Source organism: Dendropsophus ebraccatus, chromosome 9, assembly GCF_027789765.1.
Source record: "Dendropsophus ebraccatus isolate aDenEbr1 chromosome 9, aDenEbr1.pat, whole genome shotgun sequence".
NCBI classification, from domain to species: Eukaryota; Metazoa; Chordata; class Amphibia; order Anura; family Hylidae; genus Dendropsophus; species Dendropsophus ebraccatus.
The window spans coordinates 89,280,958-89,307,573 of NC_091462.1; the positions used below are offsets into that span (position 1 = coordinate 89,280,958).

The window sequence follows — 26,616 nt, forward strand, 5'->3', positions numbered from 1 at the left end:
GGATTCCAAGCATGAGGGAAAAATGATCTCTCCCGTGATCTACAAATATGCAACACTATCACAATTACCTGATGAGTAAAACTCACTAGGCCCCCATACACATCAGACAGACAGCTGGTCCCATTACTTTTCTTATAGGGGCAACAAGCCGATGTTTAATGATCACCACAAACCAATTTATAGTTATATTATACCACAATAAATAAAACATAGACACAAATGTAATTATTTAACTGCTGATTAAACAGAGATGACTGTATCATCCACTTACAGTCAATACATATAAGGCCACCCATGCTGATCCCACTGCTGACACCCGCTCCTCTAACACTATGAGATTCTGCTACAATGCCATAAAGGGGTACTATCTTTCATATTCAACTGGTTTCAGAAAGTTATATAGATTTGTAATTTACTTCTATGTAAAAGTCTCATATCTTCCCATACTTATCAGCTGCTGTATGTCCTGCAGGAAGTGGTGTATTCTTTTCAGTCTGATACAGTGCTCTCTGCTGCCACCTCTGTCCCTGTCAGGAACTGACCAGATGTATAGCAAATCCTCATAGAAAACCACTACTGCTCTGGGAAGTTCCTTACAGCGACAGAGGTGGCAGCAGAGAGTAATGTGTCAGACTGAAAAGAATACACCACTTCCTGTAGGACATAAAGCAGCTGATAAGTACGGGAAGACATGAGATTTTAAAACACAAGTAAATTACAGATCTATATAACTTTCAGAAACCAGTTGATTTGAAAGAAAAATGTTTACACCGGAGTGCCCCTTTAAACCCACATTTACTATAGCAAATGTGCCAGAATCCTGGTAAAATTTGCATCATGAGAATATTACAACCAGCGAAAAGAACAATACCAGCATGAAAATACACATCCAGCATACATACACACCCAACATGGAGGGTGGGGCACTAGTAAAACCATAGCAGCATTACATCTTAAGAATAGACTTCTTAAAGGGGTATTCCCATCTCAACTAACATAGTCATGCTTGTAAGGCTCATCAAGTTAAATATTTTTACACTTTCATTTAGCAAGCTTGCCTCCTCCTCCTGATATGCTGCTCTTTCCCTCCCATTGTTGACAACTCGTCTAGTATATACACATTATGGGGGACATTTATTAAAAAGTAAACCTTGATAAATAGGGTGCAGCAGAAGGCCACACCTCCTCCCCACCTTGCCGCTCTGCCCATCAGGTAAGTGGGGCTTATGGCAGGCATACGCCAGAGATAAGGCCACAAGCTCCGCCTTTTTCAGGTTCATCTACATATATATATATATATATATATATATATATATTTATGATGGAGTAAGGCAATGAGGGAGCAATGCTACTGAAACACAGAACATAAGGCAGCCATGAAGAAGGAGGATGTTTTGTCTTCTGAGCCCAACGCGGAGGGGGGTTGCCAAGCTGAATGTTAGCTGTTCTGTCCTTTAGTAAGGGCGCCAGTACTGGTGACGCTATGAGATTTCATCATATGATTTCAGGTACAGGGGTTTGGCTTGTTTCCTCAGCTTCTCCTGTGTGCGCAGGATTTTACTGTGTGGTACAGCCAGGCCCATAGGAGGCAGATGAGTCTGAGAACACAAGACATGGCAGATTAGTCTCTTTACAGACAACTAAACATCCATTCAGCTTAAATAGGCCACAAAATTGAAAAAATGCACAATATACATAAAAACTAGATCAAGAAGATCTAACGTGTGTGTGTCTAGAGCAGTGTTCTCTCACATAGAGCTCTCCATTTTTTGCGACTTCTTCAACCGCTGGGAGGCAAATGCTGAGCGTTCAGGTTTGAAGAACGTTGCCAAACAGTTCAGCAAGTCCGCTCAACACTACTTGAGGGTCAATGATGGAAGCTGGTTTTCAGGGCATGCTGGTAGTTGTAGTTTTGCACAAGAACCATATGGTTAGAGAACACGGCTCTAGACAAATTAGCTTTTCTTGATGTAATTGTGCATTTTCTAATTGCATTTTTTAAGACTATGACCTAGGAATCAGCGAGAAAAGTGTTCCGGGCAGAAAGTGTTCTTGCAGAATTCTCGTGGAATCCACAAGGAAAGTGTTCCACCCAGAATCACCTCTGGTGGAATTCTGCGCCAATTCATTTTTTCTTTACAATTCTGCGCTGAATTTCCGTAAGCATTCCGCGTTGAAAAATTTCAGAGCAGAAACTCACTGCTCAACTCACTTCAATGGGAATCCGCCAGAAGATTTGACATGTCAATTCTTCTGGCGGAAAGCGGATCCACCAGAATAAATTCCGCTGTGTGAACTGCAGAGCGCACATTCCATTGAACTCAATAGAATTTGGCTCTGCACTATATTTTTAGGTGGAATTTTCAGTGAGAAATCAGCACTGAAATTCCGCATTGATTTCATAGTGTGAACTGGCCCTTAGTATGCTGTTTTCACTCTCTACTCTTGATCTTCCTATACACATGACTGTTTGGCTCAGCTGAGCGTTCATGTGTTGTGAATGGAGAGTGGAGGGGTGAGCTACAGCCAGACTGCTCTGGTGGCGAGTTATCTCCCCAAGAACAGAAAGCATCAGACAGTTGAAATCCAACATGTGGGATCCTTTTCTTCCCCAATGACATCTGTTATATCAAGTTACTTCTTTATACAGAAATACTTACAGGCCTGGGGTAAGGGATTTCATAATGTAACCCGATTTCAATGCGTGCATGGCATTCTTCGATACACTGACGGATGGCTTCCATATTTGTTAGCTATAAACATGAAAACAGCTCTGTGTTAAATGTATCATCTCCAGCCAACCAGACACCAACACTGTGAGGTGAGGAAACATCTACACATGGCTGTCTCGGGCTGATATGCTTAGACATGTAGCAGGACTATACATGGGTTGGACACTGACTACTCAGAAACTAGGTGGCACTAGACATGACCAGTGAAGTCTCCCCATCACTTAGTGGCTGGCCTGCTGGATAAAGTCTCTAGCACAGGACTCCTCTGTGCTCACTTTACAAGTACAAAAAAATCATCACCTTCTGCACCTTGATGACAACAACCAGGCCATTTATCATCTGGTCCTTAAAGTAGCATACAGTACAGTACAGTACACTTTTAGGTGGTATAATCACTTTTACCAGCAATCCTGGATTGTATGAAAAAAACTATATAATGTATGTTTTTTCAAACATAAAGTACACAGTGCCACCCTGTGGTAAAACAAACACAGAGCAGGTCAATATCAGCTGAACAGCGCTGCCACCCAGTGGTAAAATAGACATGTAGCAGGTAAATATCAGCTGAACAGCGCTGCCACCCAGTGGTAAAATAGACATGAAGCAGGTAAATATCAGCTGAACAGTGCCGCCCAGTGGTAAAATAGACATGTAGCAGGTAAATATCAGCTGAACAGCGCTGCCACCCAGTGGTAAAATAGACATGTAGCAGGTAAATATCAGCTGAACAGCGCTGCCACCCAGTGGTAAAATAGACATGTAGCAGGTAAATATCAGCTGAACAGCGCTGCCACCCAGTGGTAAAATAGACATGTAGCAGGTAAATATCAGCTGAACAGTGCCGCCCAGTGGTAAAATAGACATGAAGCAGGTAAATATCAGCTGAACAGTGCCGCCCAGTGGTAAAATAGACATGTAGCAGGTAAATATCAGCTGAACAGCGCTGCCACCCAGTGGTAAAATAGACATGTAGCAGGTAAATATCAGCTGAACAGCGCTGCCACCCAGTGGTAAAATAGACATGTAGCAGGTAAATATCAGCTGAACAGCGCTGCCACCCAGTGGTAAAATAGACATGTAGCAGGTAAATATCAGCTGAACAGCGCTGCCACCCAGTGGTAAAATAGACATGTAGCAGGTAAATATCAGGTGAACAGTGCCGCCCAGTGGTAAAATAGACATGTAGCAGGTAAATATCAGGTGAACAGTGCCGCCCAGTGGTAAAATAGACATGTAGCAGGTAAATATCAGCTGAACAGCGCTGCCACCCAGTGGTAAAATAGACATGTAGCAGGTAAATATCAGCTGAACAGCGCTGCCACCCAGTGGTAAAATAGACATGTAGCAGGTAAATATCAGCTGAACAGCGCTGCCACCCAGTGGTAAAATAGACATGTAGCAGGTAAATATCAGCTGAACAGCGCTGCCACCCAGTGGTAAAATAGACATGAAGCAGGTAAATATCAGCTGAACAGTGCCGCCCAGTGGTAAAATAGACATGAAGCAGGTAAATATCAGCTGAACAGTGCCGCCCAGTGGTAAAATAGACATGTAGCAGGTAAATATCAGGTGAACAGTGCTGCCACCCAGTGGTAAAATAGACATGAAGCAGGTAAATATCAGCTGAACAGTGCCGCCCAGTGGTAAAATAGACATGTAGCAGGTAAATATCAGCTGAACAGTGCTGCCACCCAGTGGTAAAATAGACATGAAGCAGGTAAATTTCAGCTGAACAGTGCCGCCCAGTGGTAAAATAGACATGTAGCAGGTAAATATCAGCTGAACAGCGCTGCCACCCAGTGGTAAAATAGACATGAAGCAGGTAAATATCAGGTGAACAGTGCTGCCCAGTGGTGAAAGACAAATGGCAGGTAAATACCAGGTAAACAGCTCTGACACCCAGTAATGAAATAGACAAATGGCAGGTCACTATCAGGTAAACAGCACTACACTGTAGTGCAATATCAGTTTAAAAGCACTACTCTTTGGTGAAAGATACACACAGCAAGTCAATATAAGGTGAACAATGCTGCCACTCTGTGGTAAAACAAATACACTGTAGGTCAACAGCAAATGAACAGTGCCACCCTGTGGTGAAACAAACCCAGAGCAGGTTAATATCAGATGAACAGCGCTGCCACCCAGTGGTGAAATAGACGCACAGCAGGTCAATGTCAGGTGAGCTATGGAGAAATAGCCGAAGGGCAGGTAAATACCAAATAAACAGCTCTACCACCCAGTAATGAAACGGGCATACTGCAGGTCAGTATCAAGAATAAAGTGCCACACTGTGGTGAAACCAATGCACTTATGGTCAATATCATGTAAATACCGCCACAAAAGGCAGAAATATAATTCCGTCCACCGCTACTTTAGCAGTAGAGACAGAGATGAAGGGGCAGAGCATGCGCTGCTAAGCACTTCTGCCCCTTCCGTCTAGCGACTAGCAAGGGTCTCAGCACTCGGGTGGGTATAGCATGTCAGAAGTTTGTTATAAGGACAGGTACATATACTTACATTTTTATTTTTGTGAAACAGCTTTCTGGCTTCTTCTACAATGTACTGTCTTTCCTTCATGGTCTCCTCCTCCAGTCCCGATGACGACTTCCATTTTCTGGCTATTCGGAATATTCTCCGATAGAGGCCGAGGACTTCTGGACGTGTTGCAGCCGTCATCCTAGAGACATGTAAAAGGTCATGTTACTATGGCTTTTAATATGTAAAATACAATGCATATGTTTGTTGCATGTGATCACAGAGTGAAGGAGGTGAAGTATATTGGGGAAAGGGAATAAAAGGAAGAATCACCCCTGCTGTAATGTTCCTATAGGGCGGGGGTTACTAATCCACCTTTATTATACGCCTCTGTGACGCCATTTCTGGGAAGGGTTACTTTTTATTATTATGCTAATTAGCTGGTTTGGTGCCCTGGGGGCGGGAGTTTACCCCTCATGAATATTAATTAGCAGTGATGAGAGGTCGGAGTTACGTTACTGCCGGGCGGATCGGTGAACCTTGAGGTAAAGTCCCACCCCAAAATAGCACATTAAAGTTAAATGTACCAAAAATGGTGCCGTGGATGAAGATACTAAAGGTAGAGCCGGCCCTATGGGAACGAAGCAGCAGGTGAGACCCCTATAACCTGATGTTAGGGTGCGTTTATACAGAGAGATTTATCTGACAGATTTTTTAAGCCAAAGCCAGGAACAGACTATAAACAGAGATCAGGTCATAAAGGAAAGACTGAGATTTCTCCTCTTCTCAAATCCATTCCCGACTTTGTCTTCAAAAATCTGTCAGATAAATCTGCCTGTGTAAACGCACCATTAGTTTCCCTTTAAACCAATTTCATTTTTGAGAAGATGATAAAGCCGGAATCTGATGTTCCTCTGCACAACGTATGGTAACTCTCCTCCACTATGCTTAAAGGGATTGTGCTGGATTTTTTTAAAATCGTGTACAGTTTGGAACAGGCATTAAATAACATTTAAAAAAGGTTACTTGCCCCTTAAAGGGATATTGTCAGTGGCTAAATGGCTGAAAGTCCTATACAAAGGCTGGGAGCAGAATGAGAATTTACATGAGAGCCATTGCCAGGGCATGCTGGGAGTTGTAGTTTTAAAGCAGCTGGAGAGCTGCAGGTTGGGGGACACCTTATGACTTTAAGGTCTATGGCTGGACACTGGAGCTGAACATATATATATATATATATATATATATATATATATATATATACAGAAAAATGCTTTGTGGTGTAACACTATGACCACATATCCTGCGCCATGGCTGCTCCCAGCCCTCATGTCCCTCCAGGAGAGCGGTCCCAGGTCAGTGTCTCTATATAACGCATCTATCACACATATAACCAAAGACATCGCTGGTAGCAGCGGTCAGAGACTGTGGCTCTCCGAGGAACTACAACTCCCAGCATGCCCTTACACTCACCTCAATGACACTCCTCCACGGGCAGTTCAGTTTCCGGTGACGTCAGCACGTTCAGCGCGCAGCATGGGGTACACGCTTACGTCTGTCCCTCTCTAGTGACGTCCGCAGTTAAGGGGCGGCTCCAGCAGTGAGGATGACGTCACACAGGACCTGCTCCCCCTCCTCCCGTACCCAGTGACGTCACCAGAAGTGCGCGCCGGTCGCGCTGGTGACGTCACGACGGGCGGAGAAGAAGGTGGGAGAGGTGCGGACGTCGCAAGGGAGACAGCTGACTGGGCGCCCCGGCACCTCTGACACAATGTGGGAGAGCAGGAAGTGATGCGGGGGGCTCATTCACGGCAGACATGGTGAGAGGGGGGATGCCGGTGGTGGGGAGGGCAGGGGGCTTCTCCTGGTGAGGCGCAGACCCCCATGTGGTCATGTGACCTGTGCTCTGTATAGTACAAAGCTCCGCAGCCCCCCAACAATAGGGCGCCCCCTGTGGTGTCATATACTGCAGGGGCAGCATACAGGGCTGTATACAGGCTGCCTCCTGTGCTAGTAGGATGGGAGGTGGGGGGGTGTCGCTATGGTAACCCCACACCCAAGCCTCCTGCCTCTACTACATACACAGTCGGGGCCATTGGAGATATATATATATACATATATGTGTGATGTATGTTATGGAGTGTGATGTATGTTATGGAGTGTGATGTATGTTATGGAGTGTGATGTGTGGGATGGCTGATGTTATGGAGTGTGATGTGTGGCTGATGTCATGTTATGGAGTGTGATGTGTGGCTGATGTCATGTTATGGAGTGTGATGTGTGGCTGATGTCATGTTATGGAGTGTGATGTGTGGCTGATGTCATGTTATGGAGTGTGATGTGTGGCTGATGTCATGTTATGGAGTGTGATGTGTGGCTGATGTCATGTTATGGAGTGTGATGTATGGGATGGCTGATGTTATGGAGTGTGATGTATGGGATGGCTGATGTTATGGAGTGTGATGTATGAATGATGTCATGTTATGGAGTGTGATGTATGGCTGATGTTATGGAGTGTGATGTATGGCTGATGTTATGGAGTGTGATGTATGGGATGGCTGATGTTATGGAGTGTGATGTATGTTATGGAGTGTGATGTATGAATGATGTCATGTTATTGATGTCATGTTATGGAGTGTGATGTGTGGGATGGCTGATGTTATGGAGTGTGATGTGTGGCTGATATGTTATGGAGTGTGATGTATGGCTGATATGTTATGGAGTGTGATGTGTGGCTGATGTTATGGAGTGTGATGTGTGGCTGATGTTATGGAGTGTGATGTGTGGCTGATATGTTATGGAGTGTGATGTGTGGCTGATATGTTATGGAGTGTGATGTGTGGCTGATATGTTATGGAGTGTGATGTGTGGCTGATATGTTATGGAGTGTGATGTGTGGCTGATATGTTATGGAGTGTGATGTGTGGCTGATATGTTATGGAGTGTGATGTGTGGCTGATATGTTATGGAGTGTGATGTGTGGCTGATATGTTGGTTATGGTTGAGGACGTGTTCCTTCTCTCTATATCCCATCTGACTATAAAACCATAAGAAGAGTTTTGGAAAGTTGTTGGACATGATGGGAGTTGTAGTTTTGCTGGAGTAATGCTGAAATGGCGCAGGTACCTGCAGGAGCAGCAGTCTTAGTGGGGGTCTTATCACCTGGACCCCCTACTAGTCACAGCTTCTGGTGTCTGTCTATGTCCTGCATGCACAGGCCAGGATGTGAGCAGTGACATGTCTGGACCTGTACCATGCTGAGTGGATCTGGTCCTTAGGTGGTCCCTGTGTGTGTGGAGCCCTGTCTGCAGGCTGGACATATTGGCAGCTCAGGGAGTGAGAGTGACCACAGACTTACTGCTGATTCTGGGGGGTCTGGAGTCATCTCTGGTAGGTGCTATATTGTAACGTATATGTTTTCCTATGTGTATGAGCACAGCTAGGCCATTGTATACGTACACTGACATCTGTATACACAGCATGGATGGACTGTATGTAAGAAGCACATCGGGGACTGTATTACATAGCAGACCATCAGAGTTCCGTATTCCAGCCCTGTGTGGGTCGTATGGCTATTGCCCGGTGTGGGGCGTATGGCTATTGCCCGGAGTGGGGCGTATGGCTATTGCCCGGCTCCCAGCCTTGGCTCTGACTACCAGAACTTTTCCTGGGGCCAGTGAGTGCTTTAACTCCTTGTAGTCCTGGCTCCTCTTTCTTGGTGCCGGTGCCTCTGGTTCCTCTTTATTGTCTGGGGCTCAGGAGTTAACCATTCACCCAGGAGCTGTCATCTATCTGTTTATTGTTGTGAAGGATCACAGATAGCTGGAAGAGTGCAAAAGGCCATGGCAATCCAGAGAATGGTGTTGTGGAGAGCTGTAAAATGTGGCTCCCATATCTATGGCTGGAAAGTGACTCTGAGGCCACTTCCACATGACAGCATATAGGTCAGTATTTTAAGCCGAATCCAGAACTGTAATGGAAAGATCAGCACATTATTGTGCATCTAATATTACCATGTAAGTGGCCTAACATCCATAATATGCCCACAGAATACCAACCTTAAAGAGTTTTTCAGGGCATTATGGATGATCTATCCTTAGAATAGTTCATCAGTGTTTGATCAGAGGAAGCATCACCCCAGGAGCCTCACTGAACAGCAGAATAAAGTGGCTTCTCTGCCCCACCAGCCTGGATTGAGTGATTGAGGTGTATACGAAGAGATCTATCCATTAAGTCTTGATGGTGCAGGTAGGAGTCACTGCGGACTGCCCTGATGTCTTTGGGGTCAGGCAGCATGAAAGTGGTGACAGGCTCCCTCTAAATGAGTCTTGTCATCTTGGTAAGACGACATTTTATGGACACTCCGTAAATCTGCAATACAGGGAAATTTGTTGTGAGCATGCAGGAAATAATGTGAATGTTAGGCCGAGGGGTGTGGAGAGAATGAAAAAAAGTAATTGTGAGTTCCCCAAGTCCATCATTCTGCCATACAATTTACTTTTTCTCCACTAGGGAAACTATGAGCAGGTTAGACGAATCTAACCTGCTGAAATGTCCCAATTGCACATGGGCCACTAAAGATGAAGTCTCTTACTTCACCCTCAGCGCCGTCCATTCCCAGGCCAGTAAAACAGTATTCCTGCCCCCAGTGCACCAAACCGCCTTACTAGCCTTGGGATTTTTCTGGCTATGGTTGGAGAGGAGGTGGAGGAGTCCAACAATGCCCACTTACCTCCCCGGTTCCTAAATGCACTGCTTCGCTCTGCACTGCCTGGCCGCTTCCTAGTGACTGACGTAAGCTTGAGACTGGCTGGCCGGGCTTGAAACATCATGTCTTAAGCTTGCATCAGTGACCAGGAAGCGGCCAGGCAGCGCGCACCAAAGCAGCGCGATCCGGAACCAGGAAGGTAAGTGAGCTTTGTTGGCCTCCTCCATAGCCAGAAAAGTCCCCTAGCCCGTAGTACCCTTTTAGCTACAAACTGCATAAGAACAGAGCCAAGAATGATGTGAGGGATTTACCTTCATCCTCAGCGCCCTGTGCGCAATAGGAACATATTGGCAGGTTAAAGGTTTCTAACCTGCTGATAGTTTTCCTTTAAAGGCAATAGAGGTTCCGTTGCATGTTCACCGTAAATCTGTGTGTTCTGTGGATTCTGAATTTCATTCATTTCAGCACTAAGTATTTCCACTGAAACACAATACTGAGGCACAACAGCCCACATAAGGGCGGAGCGCACCTCAAGGCTGGGAACACATTACTGTCACATGGACAGGTCTGATGATCCGAACTGACAGCACCCGGCCAATCACCTGTTTGATGGGCCTCTTCATAGTTTACTCTTCATTCATTTCCATTGCCTTATTTTTTGTAGCGATACAGGGGGCTGCAGCATTGCCTGGTTCACTTGAAAGTGACAGTGCTGTAGTTCCAGGCATGGCCCTTTGTTATCAGTATGGCTGTAGTAAGAATGACCCCAGGTAAACATTGAAGACAGCAGCACTTCAGCGAGTATCTCTTTGAACAGCTGGAAGTCCAATCTTTTCTAATATCCATCTTAGGGCCCTATTCCACAGTAACGATAATCGGCCGGATCGGCCCGATTTGGCCGATTATCGTTCGGTGAAATAGAGAGAACGATCAGCCACTGTCATCGGCTGATCGTTCATTTAGGGCCAGACCTAAAATCATCGTTCCCCCACTGCGCATCGCTATGGTTGAATAGTGGTGCGCGGCGGGCGACCGACGATTTGAGAAGAAGAAGCAGCAGCATCATCATACATTACCTGGCTGCAGGGCTTCTTCTCCTCGCTGTCTTCATCCCCGGGTCCCGCGCTCTATCTTCTGAATGGTCGGTCAGCTGACGGAGCGCTCAGCCAATCACAGGCCGGGACCGCCACGGCCTGTGATTGGCTGAGTGTGGCCTGTCAGCTGACCGGCCATATAGAAGATAGAGCGGAGGACAAGCCCTGCAGCCAGGTAATGTATTGCTGCAAGGACATCAGTAACGATGTCCTTGCAGCCCTCGCTCAACGATCATCGGGCCGTGGAATAGGCCCAGTAAACGAGCGGCGATCTAGCAGATCGCCGCTCGTTTACATCGTTGATCGGGCCCTCCTCGGCCCATGAAATAGGACCCTTGTTCATAAGATTGGCCATCAGTTACCCCTTTAGGGTAGCTTCACACGTACTGTATTGCAGCTGATTTTCTGCTGCGGATCTGCAGCAGATTTGACAAAATGAATGAACACAGTATTAAATCCGCACAGTAAAATCAGCTGCGGATCCGCAGCAGATTTGATGCTGTGTTCATTCATTTAGTCAAATCTGCTGCAGATCCTCAGCAGAAAATGAACTGCGATACGATATGTGTGAAGCTACCCTTAAATTACTGCTTGCTGTGATGTCACTGTGGATAAAACCACCACAGTGACAGTGAAAGTGATCAGTGATTGGCTGCGGCCATTATTAAGGCCATTATCCTTCATCTTGGAATTGGTGTATATAGCATATACAATGGCATGCAAAGGGTTGGGCACCCTGTCACAATTACTGTTACTAGTAGTGTACCTATTACTTGTACAGTACAGCACGGCAAGATATGTTGAAAAACTCCTGCAGGTGCGTGGTCCTCTTCTGAAGTGGGTGGTGGATAGAATTCACGGAAGCGCCACAGACTGCATTATAAGTGTATTACAGTGCCGGGTACAGAGCTTCTGGGAGTGCTGCCCCTCACTTTTTTTAGAAGGGGACCACACACCTGCAGGGGTTTACATATCCTGCCGTGCTGTACAAGTGATAGGAACACTTTAAGCAAGTAGTAGATGAAACTTTGTTTTTTCATTTTATTTTTTTTTTCATTTTTTTTTTTAAAAAGGGGGGGGGGGGCAGAAGCAGAACTTCATCCCCTTCATGGTTAGTACCTAGGAGCTTTCATTGACTATTCTTTCTACCCATGAAATATTCCCTGTGTCATTGGCTGCAACACAACCCCAAAGCATGACCGATGCAACCCAATGCTTAACACTCGGAGAGGTGATCTTTTCATTACATTCTGGGCCATTTTTTCTTATAAATACCTTTATTTATTGTGGCCAAAAACGACTTCTTTACCTCAAGACTTGTTTCATGAAAAGATAACTCCAACCATGGGGGTACATTACATGCTTTAGGGTTGTGTTGAAGCCAATGGTACCCAGAACATTTTACGGGTAGATGGAGGAAAGGATTCAATGAAATTCCAGCAAATTCTGGAAGCAAACATTACACCAACTATAAAGAAGCTGAGGTTGAAAAGAGGATGGAGGATCTATAAATGGATAATGATCCTAAGCTGAGGGTGGTACCATCACAGTCCCCTGATCTAGCCACAGTTTTAATGGTGTTCAGATCTCAGCAGAGCATGGCGGACAGGACAGGAATCACACAGACTTCTGCAAGAAACAATACATGAAAATCCTTCAAATATAAAATATGAGAATAAAAAATAGTTTTTGCTTAAAATACAAAGGGAGCAGGGGATCACCTTTTGGAGAGGATTTCATCTCCTGCTTGCTGAACTGTTTACAGTAGCAGTTGTTACTGCAGTTGCCCAGCCTTTTACATGCCAATGTATGTGCCCTGTGACCCCAGAATGCAAACATGGAGAGGAGTGCACGGCCTGGCACAATACATAGGAAATATATGCATGTATTACATGGAGAAAAAGTGTTCCCAAGATATACATCTCAACATGGCAACTGGAAATACATTCTGTAAGGCTTCTCAGACATGTCTTCTCCCTGTATTATGGATGGTTAGGGGGTGCTGGTGTATTATCAGGAGCAGACATGTCTTCTCCCTGTATTGTGTATGGTTAGGGGGTGCTGGTGTATTATCAGGAGCAGACATGTCTTCTCCCTGTATTGTGTATGGTTAGGGGGGTGCTGGTGTATTATCAGGAGCAGACATGTCTTCTCCCTGTATTGTGGATGGTTAGGGGGGTGCTGGTGTATTATCAGGAGCAGACATGTCTTCTCCCTGTATTGTGGATGGTTAGGGGGTGCTGATGTATTATCAGGAGCAGACATGTCTTCTCCCTGTATTGTGTATGGTTAGGGGGGTGCTGGTGTGTTATCAGGAGCAGACATGTCTTCTCCCTGTATTGTGTATGGTTAGGGGGGTGCTGGTGTATTATCAGGAGCAGACATGTCTTCTCCCTGTATTGTGTATGGTTAGGGGGGTGCTGGTGTGTTATCAGGAGCAGACATGTCTTCTCCCTGTATTGTGTATGGTTAGGGGGGTGCTGGTGTATTATCAGGAGCAGACATGTCTTCTCCCTGTATTGTGGATGGTTAGGGGGGTGCTGGTGTATTATCAGGAGCAGACATGTCTATTGTGTATGGTTAGGGGGGTGCTGGTGTGTTATCAGGAGCAGACATGTCTTCTCCCTGTATTGTGTATGGTTAGGGGGGTGCTGGTGTATTATCAGGAGCAGACATGTCTTCTCCCTGTATTGTGTATGGTTAGGGGGGTGCTGGTGTATTATCAGGAGCAGACATGTCTTCTCCCTGTATTGTGTATGGTTAGGGGGTGCTGGTGTATTATCAGGAGCAGACATGCTGACCGGCCGCTCTGCACTTTAGATATCTCAATAAAGGCGATTATACGATTAACTCCTTTGTCCTGGAAGCATTCAGATGTGCAGGCTGCTCAGCGGCACGGTGGCCTCTGCCAAGAGTACATTGTGAATGCGGCATCCTATAATCAGGTGACCCGTGGCCGCCGCTGATGGCAGCCTTCCTTGGGACAGAGCTGTCACTTTTTGTCTGGCTCATGCTCTTAGTTGCAGCTCAGTTTATGTCGGTGGCTGGAGAAGGTTTCTTCCTGACAGTCTGGCTGCTCTGTGAGACGCTGGAGCTGCCCCAGCCTGATCTCTCAGTTAATACATCAGAATGGAGACATACGTGGGGATAAAGGATGGTCATTCAGTAAAGAACCACCTTGGCCCTACATGCCGTAATTTGTTTGCACACTTTAAAGGGGTTGTATCAGATACTATATACTCTAAAAAAAATAACATTGTGGAAAACCTCTTTGCTGTCTTTATCCACCAGAACATTAAAGGGGACCTGTCACTAGTATCATTCTGCCTGAACCATGGGCAGCGTGAATCACCCCTGCCCTCTTTCAGAGAGGTCATAGTTGTGGGAGTTTGGCCAGGAATGAAGTTCCGAGTCATCTGCAGCTCAGCATGAGACTAGTGACAGGTTCCCTGTAATGTGTAACTCCAGCTTGTGTGACCTCCGCAGACAGTATATTATACATTTACTGCATGATGCAACCGGCTGATGGTTTTACGTGTTAGAAACAAAATACTGTAACCTAAAATCCTCCTAGAAACACCCTACAGGGGAATAAAAAAGACCAGGCAATAGAAATCGTTTCAGCTGTAGCAAGTTGACACGTAGGTAAATAAGCAGAGGAATAAACCAATGTAATGACCTCCCCTGTGTATTGGTTTGCCCTGTGGTTCTGCGCTTAGCACTTTTCCTGCCAAGCGGTACGGAGAGAATATTTTAGCAGCGCACGGATAATCCTGACATTGTGATCAGCAGTTTGTTGTTCAGTCCTGGGATATCACATAAGATGCTGTGGGGGCCTTGGCTCTAAATCTCAGCATGTAATAGGCAAATAATATTGTGGGGACCGAATAAAAAATATTCAGTACATAATTATAAAAAAAAGGTTTTCTAGGAAAAAACTATTACTGGCCTGTGTTCTGGATCCCCACAATCCCGCACATCCCTGAGAAGAGAGCTGGAAGAAGTTGTCTCTACTTACTGTAGCAGTGGTGCCCTCTTTTGCAGCCTCAGCTCCCATTGAATGGGCTGTAAATGCTGGACTGTAGGCTGACTGGGGGTGGCAGCATGGGCACTATGTCGTGGACTGACTGGTGGTGGTGGCAGGGTAGGCACTATGCCGTGGACTGACTGGTGGTGGTGGCAGGGTGGGCACTATGCCGTGGACTGACTGGTGGTGGTGGCAGGGTGGGCACTGGGCACTATGCCGTGGACTGACTGGTGGTGGCAGCGTGTGAGCTATGCCGTGGACTGACTGGTGGTGGCAGTGTTGGCACTATGCCGTGGACTGACTGGTGGTGGTGGCAGGGTGGGCACTATGCCGTGGACTGAATGGTGGTGGCAGCATGGGCACTATGCTGTGGACTGACTGGTGGTGGCAGCGTTGGCACTATGCCGTGGACTGACTGGTGGTGGTGGCAGGGTGGGCACTATGCCGTGGACTGACTGGTGGTGGTGGCAGGGTGGGCACTATGCCGTGGACTGACTGGTAGTGGCAGCATGTGCACTATGCTGTGGACTGACTGGTGGTGCCAGCATTGGCACTATGCTGTGCCAACTAAATAGCATCAATTCCTTGCACAAGTATTTTAAGGAACCTGGCAGGAGCTTGTTCCAAACATCTTGCAGGAGGCTTCATCCTTGTAAGCTCAGAGTCCTCCAAGTGCTTCTGTTTCGTCATCTAATCCCAGACACCATGATGTTGAGAAAGCTCTCTGAGGGTCATATCATCACGTCCAGGACCCCCTTGTTCTCCTTTAGATGGTTCTTAATGACATTTGGGATATTGGCTCCACATTTGTATTCTATAGCAGGACAGACATTTTCCTGATGGAAGGTGTCTTACTTTGTAGTCTTTTTTTTTTTTTACCATGGGCTGACAAGCAGTGGCAGCATTTCCGCTAGACTGTGGACTGACCTTTGGCAGCAGCATATGCATGTACACAAGACACTGGACTGACTGGTGATAGCAGTGTACATGAGGCACTGGCCGGACTGGTGATAGCAGTGTACATGAGGCACTGGATTGACTGGTGATAGCAGTGTACATGAGGCACTGGATTGACTGGTGATAGCAGTGTACATGAGGCACTGGATTGACTAGTGATAGCAGTGTACATGAGGCACTGGACTGACTGGTGATAGCAGTGTACATGAGGCACTGGACTGACTGGTGATAGCAGTGTACATGAGGCACGGAACTGACTGGTGATAGCAGTGTACATGAGGCACTGGATTGACTGGTGATAGCAGTGTGTACATGAGACACTGGCCGGACTGGTGATAGCAGTGTACATGAGGCACTGGACTGACTGGTGATAGCAGTGTACATGAGGCACTGGACTGACTGGTGATAGCAGTGTACATAAGGGAACTGGCCTGACTGGTGATAGCAGTGTGTGCATGAGACTGTGGCCTGACTGGTGATAGCAGTGTGTGCATGAGACTGTGGCCTGACTGGTGATAGCAGTGTGTACATGAGACTGTGGCCTGACTGGTGATAGCAGTGTGTGCATGAGACTGTGGCCTGACTGGTGATAGCAGTGTGTACATGAGATTGTGACCTGACATTGAACCCCATAATACTTTGCATTGAATGAGTTTCTCTTCCAGCGGGCCAGGAGCTAGGGTTTATGTACATAGCAGGGCGCTGAGGCTGTAGGGGATTTATGAGATGCTACAATACAGATGGAAGTCAGCCATATTACCTGCGGTTATTGCTGTGGTGATGCAGCACTTGTGGTTTCACTTCCTCAGCGACGTGACTTGTTGTGTTCCCTGATTTTCACCAAAAGAAAATATTATCATCCTGTTAAACAAGTGGTTTCTAGATGGGAGAGTGAAGGAGCTTAAGGGTACAAACACACACGGCATATACGCTGCGTATTTACTGCTGCAATACGCAGCAGATTAGATCTAAATAACTGAACACAGCATCAAATCTGCTGCGTATCTGCTGCGTATACGCTGTGTGTTTTGTACCCTAAAAGGAATCAGTCAGCTGCAATTCAGGTTCCAAACTCCTGGCACTGTTAGGTGTTAGGGCAACAAGACACATGGTACCTTTTCATATCTTTGTATGTGCTTCCAGAACATAGAAACATGCTTTTATTCTCTGATTCAAAGAGTCTTTCCCAAGCACCTGAAGTGCAGCATGCTTAAATGCCTCCTTGCTCCCCCTCCCATCGCTATCCCTGCATGATTGACATCTAGAAGCAGAGTCCCAAGCAGGGTCAGGTATGAGAGGTGGAGTGAGGAAATGTTAAAGTACTTTGAGGTTTCGGGAAAGCCTCTATGACACTTAATACAAGAGCTTAAAAGTACTTGTCTACTTTTTGGAAGCACAGACAGATATATGAAGGGTACCATGTGTCTTCTAGACATAACATCTATCTAACAGTGTCAGCAGTTTGGTACATATATTACAGCTGACAGATAGCACTACTGGTCCCAGTATATAGGCTTGGGGCATTTCTGCAGGACTTCCTAAACCATGTAATAGCCTCAGTAAACGAGCGCTGATTTAGCAGATCGGCACTCATTTCCATTATTGATCGCCCCCTTGTAATAGGTCCCTAAGTAGCTATGTAGACATAGAAAGCTGGCCAAAAGTTATAAGCCCAACGCAAGTTTCTAGGCAGTTTCCGAATATCTGTCAGCATTACAACCTCTTCTCATATTGATTTTTTAGGGGAGTCCCTACTCGGGCTGACTTGAGCCATTCGTGTAGTAAATTGTTGGACATACACTTTGAATTGCTGGATGTTATATAACTTTTCCCCTGTAGGCAGCCACTACAGGAAAATAGAGCAGCAGGCAGCAAGGGATTGGTTGTGGTCAGATTAAAGGAAATCTGCCACTAGGTTTATGCTTATTTAAATGAGGGCAGCATAAACTAAACAGAAATGCTGAACATATCAGTGTATTACTTACATCATTCTCTTCAGCCGTTCTCCTAATATGCAGGAGAATAGGATTCTTGCCGCACCCCCTCCTCGCCCTCCAGCTGCTGATTGACAGCTGACTGCCTATACGCAGCATGGATAGATAACTGCCAATTAGCAGCTGGAGGGCGGAGTTTTCAGCTTCTCATGAATATCCAGGACTACTGGGCTCATGCACATAATGGAGAGGACTACTTATTGTCTGTTATTCAGGAGGATAACTCTGAATCAACTGCACAGAACATAAGTGATCTAACATTCTGTTCAGCCTATTTGTCACTAGCTTATGCTACCCTGAGATAGGACAACATAAACCTGCTGACAGAGTCTCTTTAGATAGAGTTATTCTGATGCACTGATTTTCCTATAGGGGTCTGACTGCTGGGACCTCCACGAAGCAGAATGAGTAATGTGATTTTATTTCTATGTCTCTCATTCACTAGAGAATGGGAGCCTTCCTCTTAGTGAAGCACAGGGACCCGCTTTATTCGTGTAGGCCTGGGGGTAGTAGTCTTCAGACACCTACCATTGATATATATGTCCTTTATACTGATATTAGACTGTAAGCAGTGTTGGGGTACGGACTGATGTCAGGACTATGCCTAAATAGTGGGTCTTGAATATTATTTGATGATTTTTCTCCATACTTTTTATTTTTTACTGTAGATAAATAGAGATCTATGATCTGGGGCATATACTTTTATTGCAGAGTTGCTGAGGGTGTACCAGGGATGCCAGGGTAATGGCCCCATGCTCACAGGGGTCGCCCACTGGGCTGATGCCATTTTGCACAATCCGTGCTGTGACTAAGAGAAAATGTTGTCACTTTATGTCTGGCCGCACATTTGGTCATGTTGCAATGTATTGTGAATGGAAGACAAAGGGGCCTCTGATTTTACAAGTCTTGAGTGAATGATTCATGAGGCGAACAATGAGCAGTCACAGTATAATAGAGAACTAGGGGAGTCGCAGTGGGAAGTGAATATACGCAGCCGCCTCTTTTCCTGTAAAACTTTCTTCTGATGGAAACACAAGACTGTGTGCACAGGGCCGTATATTATAACCCCAAAGAAGCCGACGGTTACCATGGTGGGCAACTTACCCATAGCAGTGGATAAAACTTTTGTGCTTCTAGTGCAGGCCGATGATGGGATGGGTTATTATGGGAAAAACTGACTATATACAGGTACACAACCCTGATCTGATATATAGTCACTGACCGTAAAAGGGACGGACATCACGCCATATCTGCAGTAATAGAATTCCTTTATGTGGATTGTTATACTGAAGATACTGGCAGCTCGCAAGGACATAAGCCCATTATACCAGGACCCTCAGGACGGCAGCATCCGTTTTTCCTGACCGCAGTAGTAATAATCAATTGTCTCTTCTATATTGACAAGTAATACTCATATAGCGGACGATGACAGAGGGATGAGACCTCTATATCACTATGGATGAACACTATATCACTATATGGGACCTCAATATCACTATGTGTGACCCCTCTATATCACTATGTGTGACCCCTCTATATCACTATGGCTGAGCCCTCTATATCACTATGGCTGAGCCCTCTCTATCACGCTATGGCTGAGCCCTCTCTATATCACTATGGCTGAGCCCTCTCTATCGCTATGGCTGAGCCCTCTCTATCGCTATGGCTGAGCCCTCTCTATCACGCTATGGCTGAGCCCTCTCTATATCACTATGGACGAACACTATATCACTATATGGGACCTCAATATCACTATGTGTGACCCCTCTATATCACTATGTGTGACCCCTCTATATCACTATGTGTGACCCCTCTATATCACTATGTGTGACCCCTCTATATCACTATGTGTGACCCCTCTATATCACTATGTGTGAGCCCTCTCTATCGCTATGGCTGAGCCCTCTCTATCACACTATGGCTGAGCCCTCTCTATATCACTATGGCTGAGCCCTCTCTATATCACTATGGCTGAGCCCTCTCTATCACGCTATGGCTGAGCCCTCTCTGTATCACTATGGCTGAGCCCTCTCTATCACGCTATGGCTGAGCCCTCTCTATCACTATGGCTGAGCCCTCTCTATATCACTATGGCTGAGCCCTCTCTATCGCTATAGCTGAGCCCTCTCTATCACTATGGCTGAGCCCTCTCTATCGCTATGGCTGAGCCCTCTCTGTATCGCTATGGCTGAGCCCTCTCTGTATCGCTATGGCTGAGCCCTCTCTATATCACTATGGCTGAGCCCTCTCTGTATCACTATGGCTGAGCCCTCTCTGTATCACTATGGCTGAGCCCTCTCTGTATCACTATGGCTGAGCCCTCTCTGTATCACTATGGCTGAGCCCTCTCTGTATCACTATGGCTGAGCCCTCTCTGTATCGCTATGGCTGAGCCCTCTCTGTATCACTATGGCTGAGCCCTCTCTGTATCACTATGGCTGAGCCCTCTATATCGCTATGGCTGAGCCCTCTCTGTATCACTATGGCTGAGCCCTCTCTGTATCGCTATGGCTGAGCCCTCTCTATCGCTATGGCTGAGCCCTCTCTGTATCACTATGGCTGAGCCCTCTCTGTATCACTATGGCTGAGCCCTCTCTGTATCGCTATGGCTGAGCCCTCTCTGTATCACTATGGCTGAGCCCTCTCTGTATCACTATGGCTGAGCCCTCTCTGTATCACTATGGCTGAGCCCTCTCTGTATCACTATGGCTGAGCCCTCTCTGTATCACTATAGCTGAGCCCTCTCTGTATCACTATGGCTGAGCCCTCTGTATCACAGGTATCTGGCATTGTTAGCCATAGGCTGTATCCATATCTTCCTGGCAGCCCTAGAGTGGCATCCAACGTCTCTGGACGTCAGGAGTTGAATGCTCAGTGTTCTGGTTCGGCCACGTGGCCAAACCCAGACCCTTTTTTAAAATATTTGCATAACACTATCAGTGAGTCTTTACAAGCCTCGATCAGCATGTAAACGTAATGTAATGACGACTTCTTATTCTATTGTTCTTCATATTGAAAGGATCTGAAAATACAGGAGAGCTGATGGGGATTTCCATGTTGCATTGCAGTTGATAGAAAGAGGAATTGAGTTGTGAACTATCAAAGTCTTTCATTTATTGGAAGAAAGAGAAGCTCCTTGTGTCATACCAAAAGCTGCAAACCCCTGTTAGTAGCCCCACGTGGCCTCCACAAGAAGCCACTTCTCGTTGCCGCCACCCCTGTAATAGTATAAAAAGGTGTCATGGTGGAGGTAGGGCCTATCCTCATAGGTAGACGGAGTAAGGCTACAGATGGCCAGGTTTCTTGTGTTGACTATGGAGGCTGGTGCTCCTGCCTTGGCACAGATTCCCCTGAGTAAGCCGCAGCCCCATGTGTTGGATTAGTCATTGTTTGCACTTTCACTTTAATGTCTTTAAGGCCACTTATTATTATCTTCCTGCAGCTTCTCTTCTGCTTTGAGCAAGAATCGGTGTATGAGATGATGTCATAGGGTGTAAAGATCAACGGGTTTCACTGTCACCTTTACTATAATTTACAGTGGCATCTATAAGGCTTCTCTGACAATGTTTCTCTCATTTAGTCCATCTCTTGGGTGGGGGATAAGAGGTGTGATGTTCTTCCATAACTCATTGTTCTGTAATGAATGTCTAGTGCCTGCAGAGAGTTTCCGAACACGCGTGATATGTTTTTTCCTGATGGCGGTATGTTATCTTTGGCAGACAAACACTGGTGTATTAGAGATTTGCATTGTATAATATATAACAGAGTGACCAATCACAGTGGGTGACGGTGCAGGGCAGTGAAGGTGTATTAATAACACATGAGGGTGTATAAGCCGTTCCCCCCCATCTGTCCTGGAGGTCAGCGATTTCTAGTCTTTGGTATTTGGCTTGTTTTGCAGCATCACTAGGAATACACAGGCTGCTATTTCTCGCTCCCGGGCCCACTAGGGCCTTGTTAACATGAGCAGCTGTGCTTAATGCTACTGTGCTCTATCTGAGGGGGTTGTTTTCTCTGCTGTGGTTTTATGCCGCTTTTAGAACATGAATGCACATCGGAGATAGGTTTCTCATTGCAAACTGTTTACGTATTTTACATATTACCGAAATGGTGGTAACTACAGAGTTTATTACTTTGTCCCTCAGAATATATTTACCTTTTACAACTTAAAAGGAAAATATTTGCACAAATTCTTATTTCCTGTGTCTCCATGGTTACAGACTACAAACAGACCTGGTGTAGTCTGATTCTGCTGCTATACTCCATTCTATCTATCCCCACTAGAGCTGTGAGTGGGAACCTGTCAGCTGTAATTCATGTTTCATGGCTGTTAGGTCAAGAAGACACATGCTACCTTTCATTTATCCGTCTGTGCTTCCAGAACATAGAAAAATGCTTTTATTCTTTCTACCTAAAGTCCACATTGGGTTTCAGCACCTTCATCTGCTGATGTCACAGATCTTAGGGTACTATTAGACTGGCCGATGGGGGCCCGATAAATATAAACAAGCGCCGATCTGCTAGATCGGCGCTTGTTTACTGGGCCTATTACACGGCCCGATAATCGTTTAACAAGGGCTGCAGGGACATTGTTACTGATGTCCTTGCAGCCCTTGTTTAAAAGTTATACATTACCTGTCCAGGTTGCAGGGCTCCTCTTCCTCTGTTCTTCTCCCCGGGTCTGCGCGCTCCAGCCTCAGAGTGGCCTGTCTCAGCTGACAGGCCACTCAGCCAATCACTGGCCGCTGCGGTCCCGGACGCTGACAGGCCACTCTGAAGCTGGAGCGCATGGACCCGGGGAGCAGTACAGAGGAAGAGGAGGTTCAGGGAAGAAACAGAGTGCTGCACCTCACACCTATGGCTGACACTAGTGCCCCTAGGCTAAATAAAAAACACATCAGAATTTTGTGTATGAATTGATCAAGCCATACTGCCCCATGTACCTCGTGCCGGTATCTGATACACATGGGTCCCTACACTAAGTCCACACCGTGCCAGTCAGTGGCCACCAACCCCGCAGGCGTGCACAGCCAGGGAACGGGGGCCATGGGACGGCCCTGCGACCCCCATGCCACAGGACCAGACCCAAAAACACCACACCAGAACCCGGCCAGCACCGCCGGCGGAGAAGGTCGCCCCCAAGCAGCACAAGTCTGGATAAGGTATTGCGCTCACCATAGCTGCAGCAAACAGAATGGGAAAAAACAGGAGGAAGAGGAGCCCTGCAACCTGGAAGGTAATGTATATCGTCAGTCACTGGCCGCGCAACGCTATTACAAGTATCGGTGCGCGGTCGGTGGCCGACAATTATAGGTCAGAACCTATATCAACGATCAGCCGATGACAACGATCATCGGCTGATCGTTGTCTTTATTACACAGAACGATAATCGTCGGAATCGGGCCGATTATCGTTCCGTGTAATAGTACCCTTACACCCAGCAGCAAAGATTTCATTACATTTCACATCTGTGGTCTTTCGTTCCTGACCTGTAATAGAAATGCTGCAGGGACCCTCTCCCGGTCCGGTCTCCTCATGTATTCCAGTACTGGGGAGCTATAATATTCCCACGTTTTATCATTTTTAGAAATGCAAGAAAGCTCCATAAAGAAACCCTCCCTGTTCTGTGAAACTGTAATAATTCCTCCTAAATAACCCTGTTTTGAAATCCGGGAGACACGTTTCATTCCAAATCCCGAGCATGAATCCGCTTCTTTGTAACCTGTTCAGCATTAAGAATTCTAGGAATTTCCTTTATTAGGAAATGTGGTATATATCAGAGAGTGAGCGGCAAGCCCTCTGGTCAGCTCCTGTGTAGGGACACTGTTCATCTGGGCAGGATACAGCAGCGGTTCTATATACAAACCCTATTTACCTCCTATATGGTTGTGCTGCCAGGACTCACGCATGCAGCGTTGAATTTCTAGATAGATGTTACTGAATAAAGCCAGGCCTAAAACATGTCCTCTGCTCTTAAACACCTCATCTTGCATTTGACATATCGGCTGAAGAGGGAATATTGATAACATTAAGGTGCACAAGATCATTAAATATAAAGGCATAAACCGCAGGTCCTCAATATTATAGATTCGTCATTGGACATACAAATTCTCTGCTTCTGCATACACGAGATCCGCCATGAATAAAAGGAGTATTTTCATCTTGTAAAGTGATGGTGATAGTACTATGATATTGGGTGAAGGCGGGGGGGGGGGTGCTCTGGGACCCTCATTGATTCTGAGAACGAGGATGATTTAGTTTTCCATGTAGAGTGGCGGTCCTGGCTCCTAAATGTGGATGGCTGGGGCTTTGCCTCACTTAAAAATGTGTGAAGAGGATGCATCACTGTGTTCTCTTCAGTCTTGGGATTGGTGGGGGTCCCGGAGATCAGACCCCCATGATGATAAAGTGGTGGCATATTGTGGCAAATAGCCATTGGTGATACTGCATTCACTGAATTATCGTTTTTAAACATACATTTTTTTGTCTCCTCTACCTTTAGGTCAGACAGCTCCTCGGGATGGTGGTATGTTGACGTGTATCGAACATCCGTTGAGACGGTGTCTGGTACAAGGCGGACTGTTCTAATACTGGACACACTCAATATGGGCCAGTGTGTCACAAAGTGTAAGAACCCTTCATCCACACTAGGCAGCAAAAATGGTGACCGAGAGTCTAACAAGTCCCATAAGAGAAGCTCAGGACACAAAGAAGAACACACGTCAGCAGGTGGGAAGGCTTCGGGGGACATCTTGGTCAACGGAACAAAGAAGTCGCAGGATGCGGCGGTAGAGCCCAGTCATCCTCTGGCCCCTGCTGATGATGCAAAGAAGAAAGAGCTAGGCATGGGAGCAGAGGTGTCCTCCTTACAGCGAATTGAAGAATTGTTTAGGAGATACAAGGATGAACGAGAAGATGCCATCTTGGAAGAGGGCATGGAACGGTTTTGCAATGATCTGTGTGTGGACCCTACAGAATTTAGAGTACTAGTTTTAGCGTGGAAATTTCAAGCTGCCACCATGTGCAAATTTACTAGGTCAGTTTCTTTTGTCCTTAGAGGGCTGATGTGTTGAAAATGTATTGCAATACTATTCAACATTGCACACACGTGTACTCTCCAAAGATAAGCTTATTGAAGGTGACATATATGCTGACCTCCATACTGATACACTTTGTAAACACTTGACCACCATCTGTTCCCCATACTCTTTTTGTTTCTGTAGCCCAACACCATTCACTGAAAGGGTGCTTCAGTACTGTGTAAATGTTTGGAGCAGTTTATGTGAGAGTAGTCAGTCTGCTGATCGCCAACTGGAAGCCTAATCTTGTAGGGACACACTCTGTTAAAGGGATTATCCGGGCTTAGAAAAACATGTCAGCTTTCTTCCAGAAACAGCACCACTATAGCACCACTCTTGTCCTCAGTTTGGGTGGGATTTTGCAGCTCTGTTCCATTGAAGCTTAAAGTGCATTCTGACATCTATCCACAGGTGTAAAGGGTAAATTTAGCGTTTTTCATACTTTATTTCATATCATACGTCATGGTGTTTGTTCAAGTAAAAAGTGTCCTTTTATCAACTGCAGATTGTATTAAGTGGGCGTGACCTCGCGACATTAGTGCCACTTAGCCCCGCCCACAACACCCAGTTGGCCCCGTCCCCTTGACGCCCATTGGTTGGCTGACGTAAAGGGGGTGGGGTCTAGACCTTTCAGCCAGCCTGCTCCAATGGCCGTCGAGGGGGTGGGGCCAACGGCAGTTGTGCCGAGGCCACGCCCACTTAATACAATCTGCAGTTGATAAAAGGACACTTTTTACTTGAACAAGCACCATGACGTATGATATGAAATAAGGTATGAAAAACGCTAAATTTACCCTTTACACCTGTGTAGAGATGTCAGAACGCACAAAGGGGGGTGACAGTGTCACTTTAACTGCAAAACACTGAAGCTGGAGACGAGTGGTGCTGTTTCTGGAAGAAACCAGACATGTTTTTCTTATCCTGCATTAACCCTTTAAGAGGAATAATAACATCTAGTGGTGAATTTCTTCATATATTTCCATAAAGAACAACAAAGGAATGGAATAATGCACAGAATAGTGTACTTCAGAATAGTTACTGAAACAGACATGTTCAGGAGACATAGTGCTACAATATCCTTATTCTGCAAAAAGTAACCTGGCTGGCTGTGATCACTATGGCTCATGCACATCTTTATTCTCACCTCACTGAGAAGCCTCGGTCATGAAGTTCTAGCCTGGTAGCCTTCTCAGTACACAGGATGGGGGGGCATACAGAGCAGAATTGGCTGCTGTCACCTCCACCGTATACTTGGCAGCACAGTATAATTCCACTCAATATTGCGAAAAGTGGAGTTTTCTTCACCCAGAAACTTTTTAGAATTTACTACTGTATTTTTTCTTCTATGTTAAGATCTTGGTCTTTTAAAGGGGTTGTCCAGCGAAAATCTTTTTCTTTCAAATCAACTGATGTCAGAAAGTTATATAGATTTATAATTTACTTCTATTTAAAAATCTCAAGTCTTCCCAGACTTATCAGCTGCTTTATGTCCTACAGGAAATGTTGTTTTCTTTTCAGTCTGACAATGTGCTTTCTGCTGACATCTCTATCCC

General features: G+C 45.9%; 2 protein-coding genes across 3 annotated transcripts in view; one reads left to right on the top strand and one right to left on the bottom strand.

Annotated features, from left to right (window-relative positions):
• LYRM1 (LYR motif containing 1) lies at positions 1 to 7,118 on the bottom strand. 2 transcript variants are annotated; one of them, XM_069983804.1, is made up of 4 exons: positions 6,238 to 6,644; positions 5,250 to 5,409; positions 2,661 to 2,753; positions 1 to 1,598 (listed from the first exon to the last, which is right to left on the bottom strand). In XM_069983804.1, exons 2-4 carry the CDS (start codon positions 5,406 to 5,408, stop codon positions 1,482 to 1,484), a joined length of 369 nt encoding a protein of 122 aa, XP_069839905.1. In that variant the 5' UTR covers position 5,409; positions 6,238 to 6,644; the 3' UTR covers positions 1 to 1,481. The 2 variants fall into 2 exon arrangements, with proteins under 2 accessions (XP_069839905.1, XP_069839904.1); XM_069983803.1 differs by lacking the exon at positions 6,238 to 6,644 and adding an exon at positions 6,678 to 7,118 and having other exon boundaries at positions 4 to 1,598.
• DCUN1D3 (defective in cullin neddylation 1 domain containing 3) overlaps positions 6,770 to 26,616 on the top strand; it is a 27,555-nt gene continuing 7,708 nt past the window's right edge. Inside the window, exons 1-2 of the mRNA XM_069983801.1 lie at positions 6,770 to 7,024; positions 24,487 to 25,020. Coding sequence (XP_069839902.1) covers positions 6,996 to 7,024; positions 24,487 to 25,020 — 563 coding nt within the window. The 5' untranslated portion in view covers positions 6,770 to 6,995. The remainder of the gene's footprint in view (positions 7,025 to 24,486; positions 25,021 to 26,616) is intronic.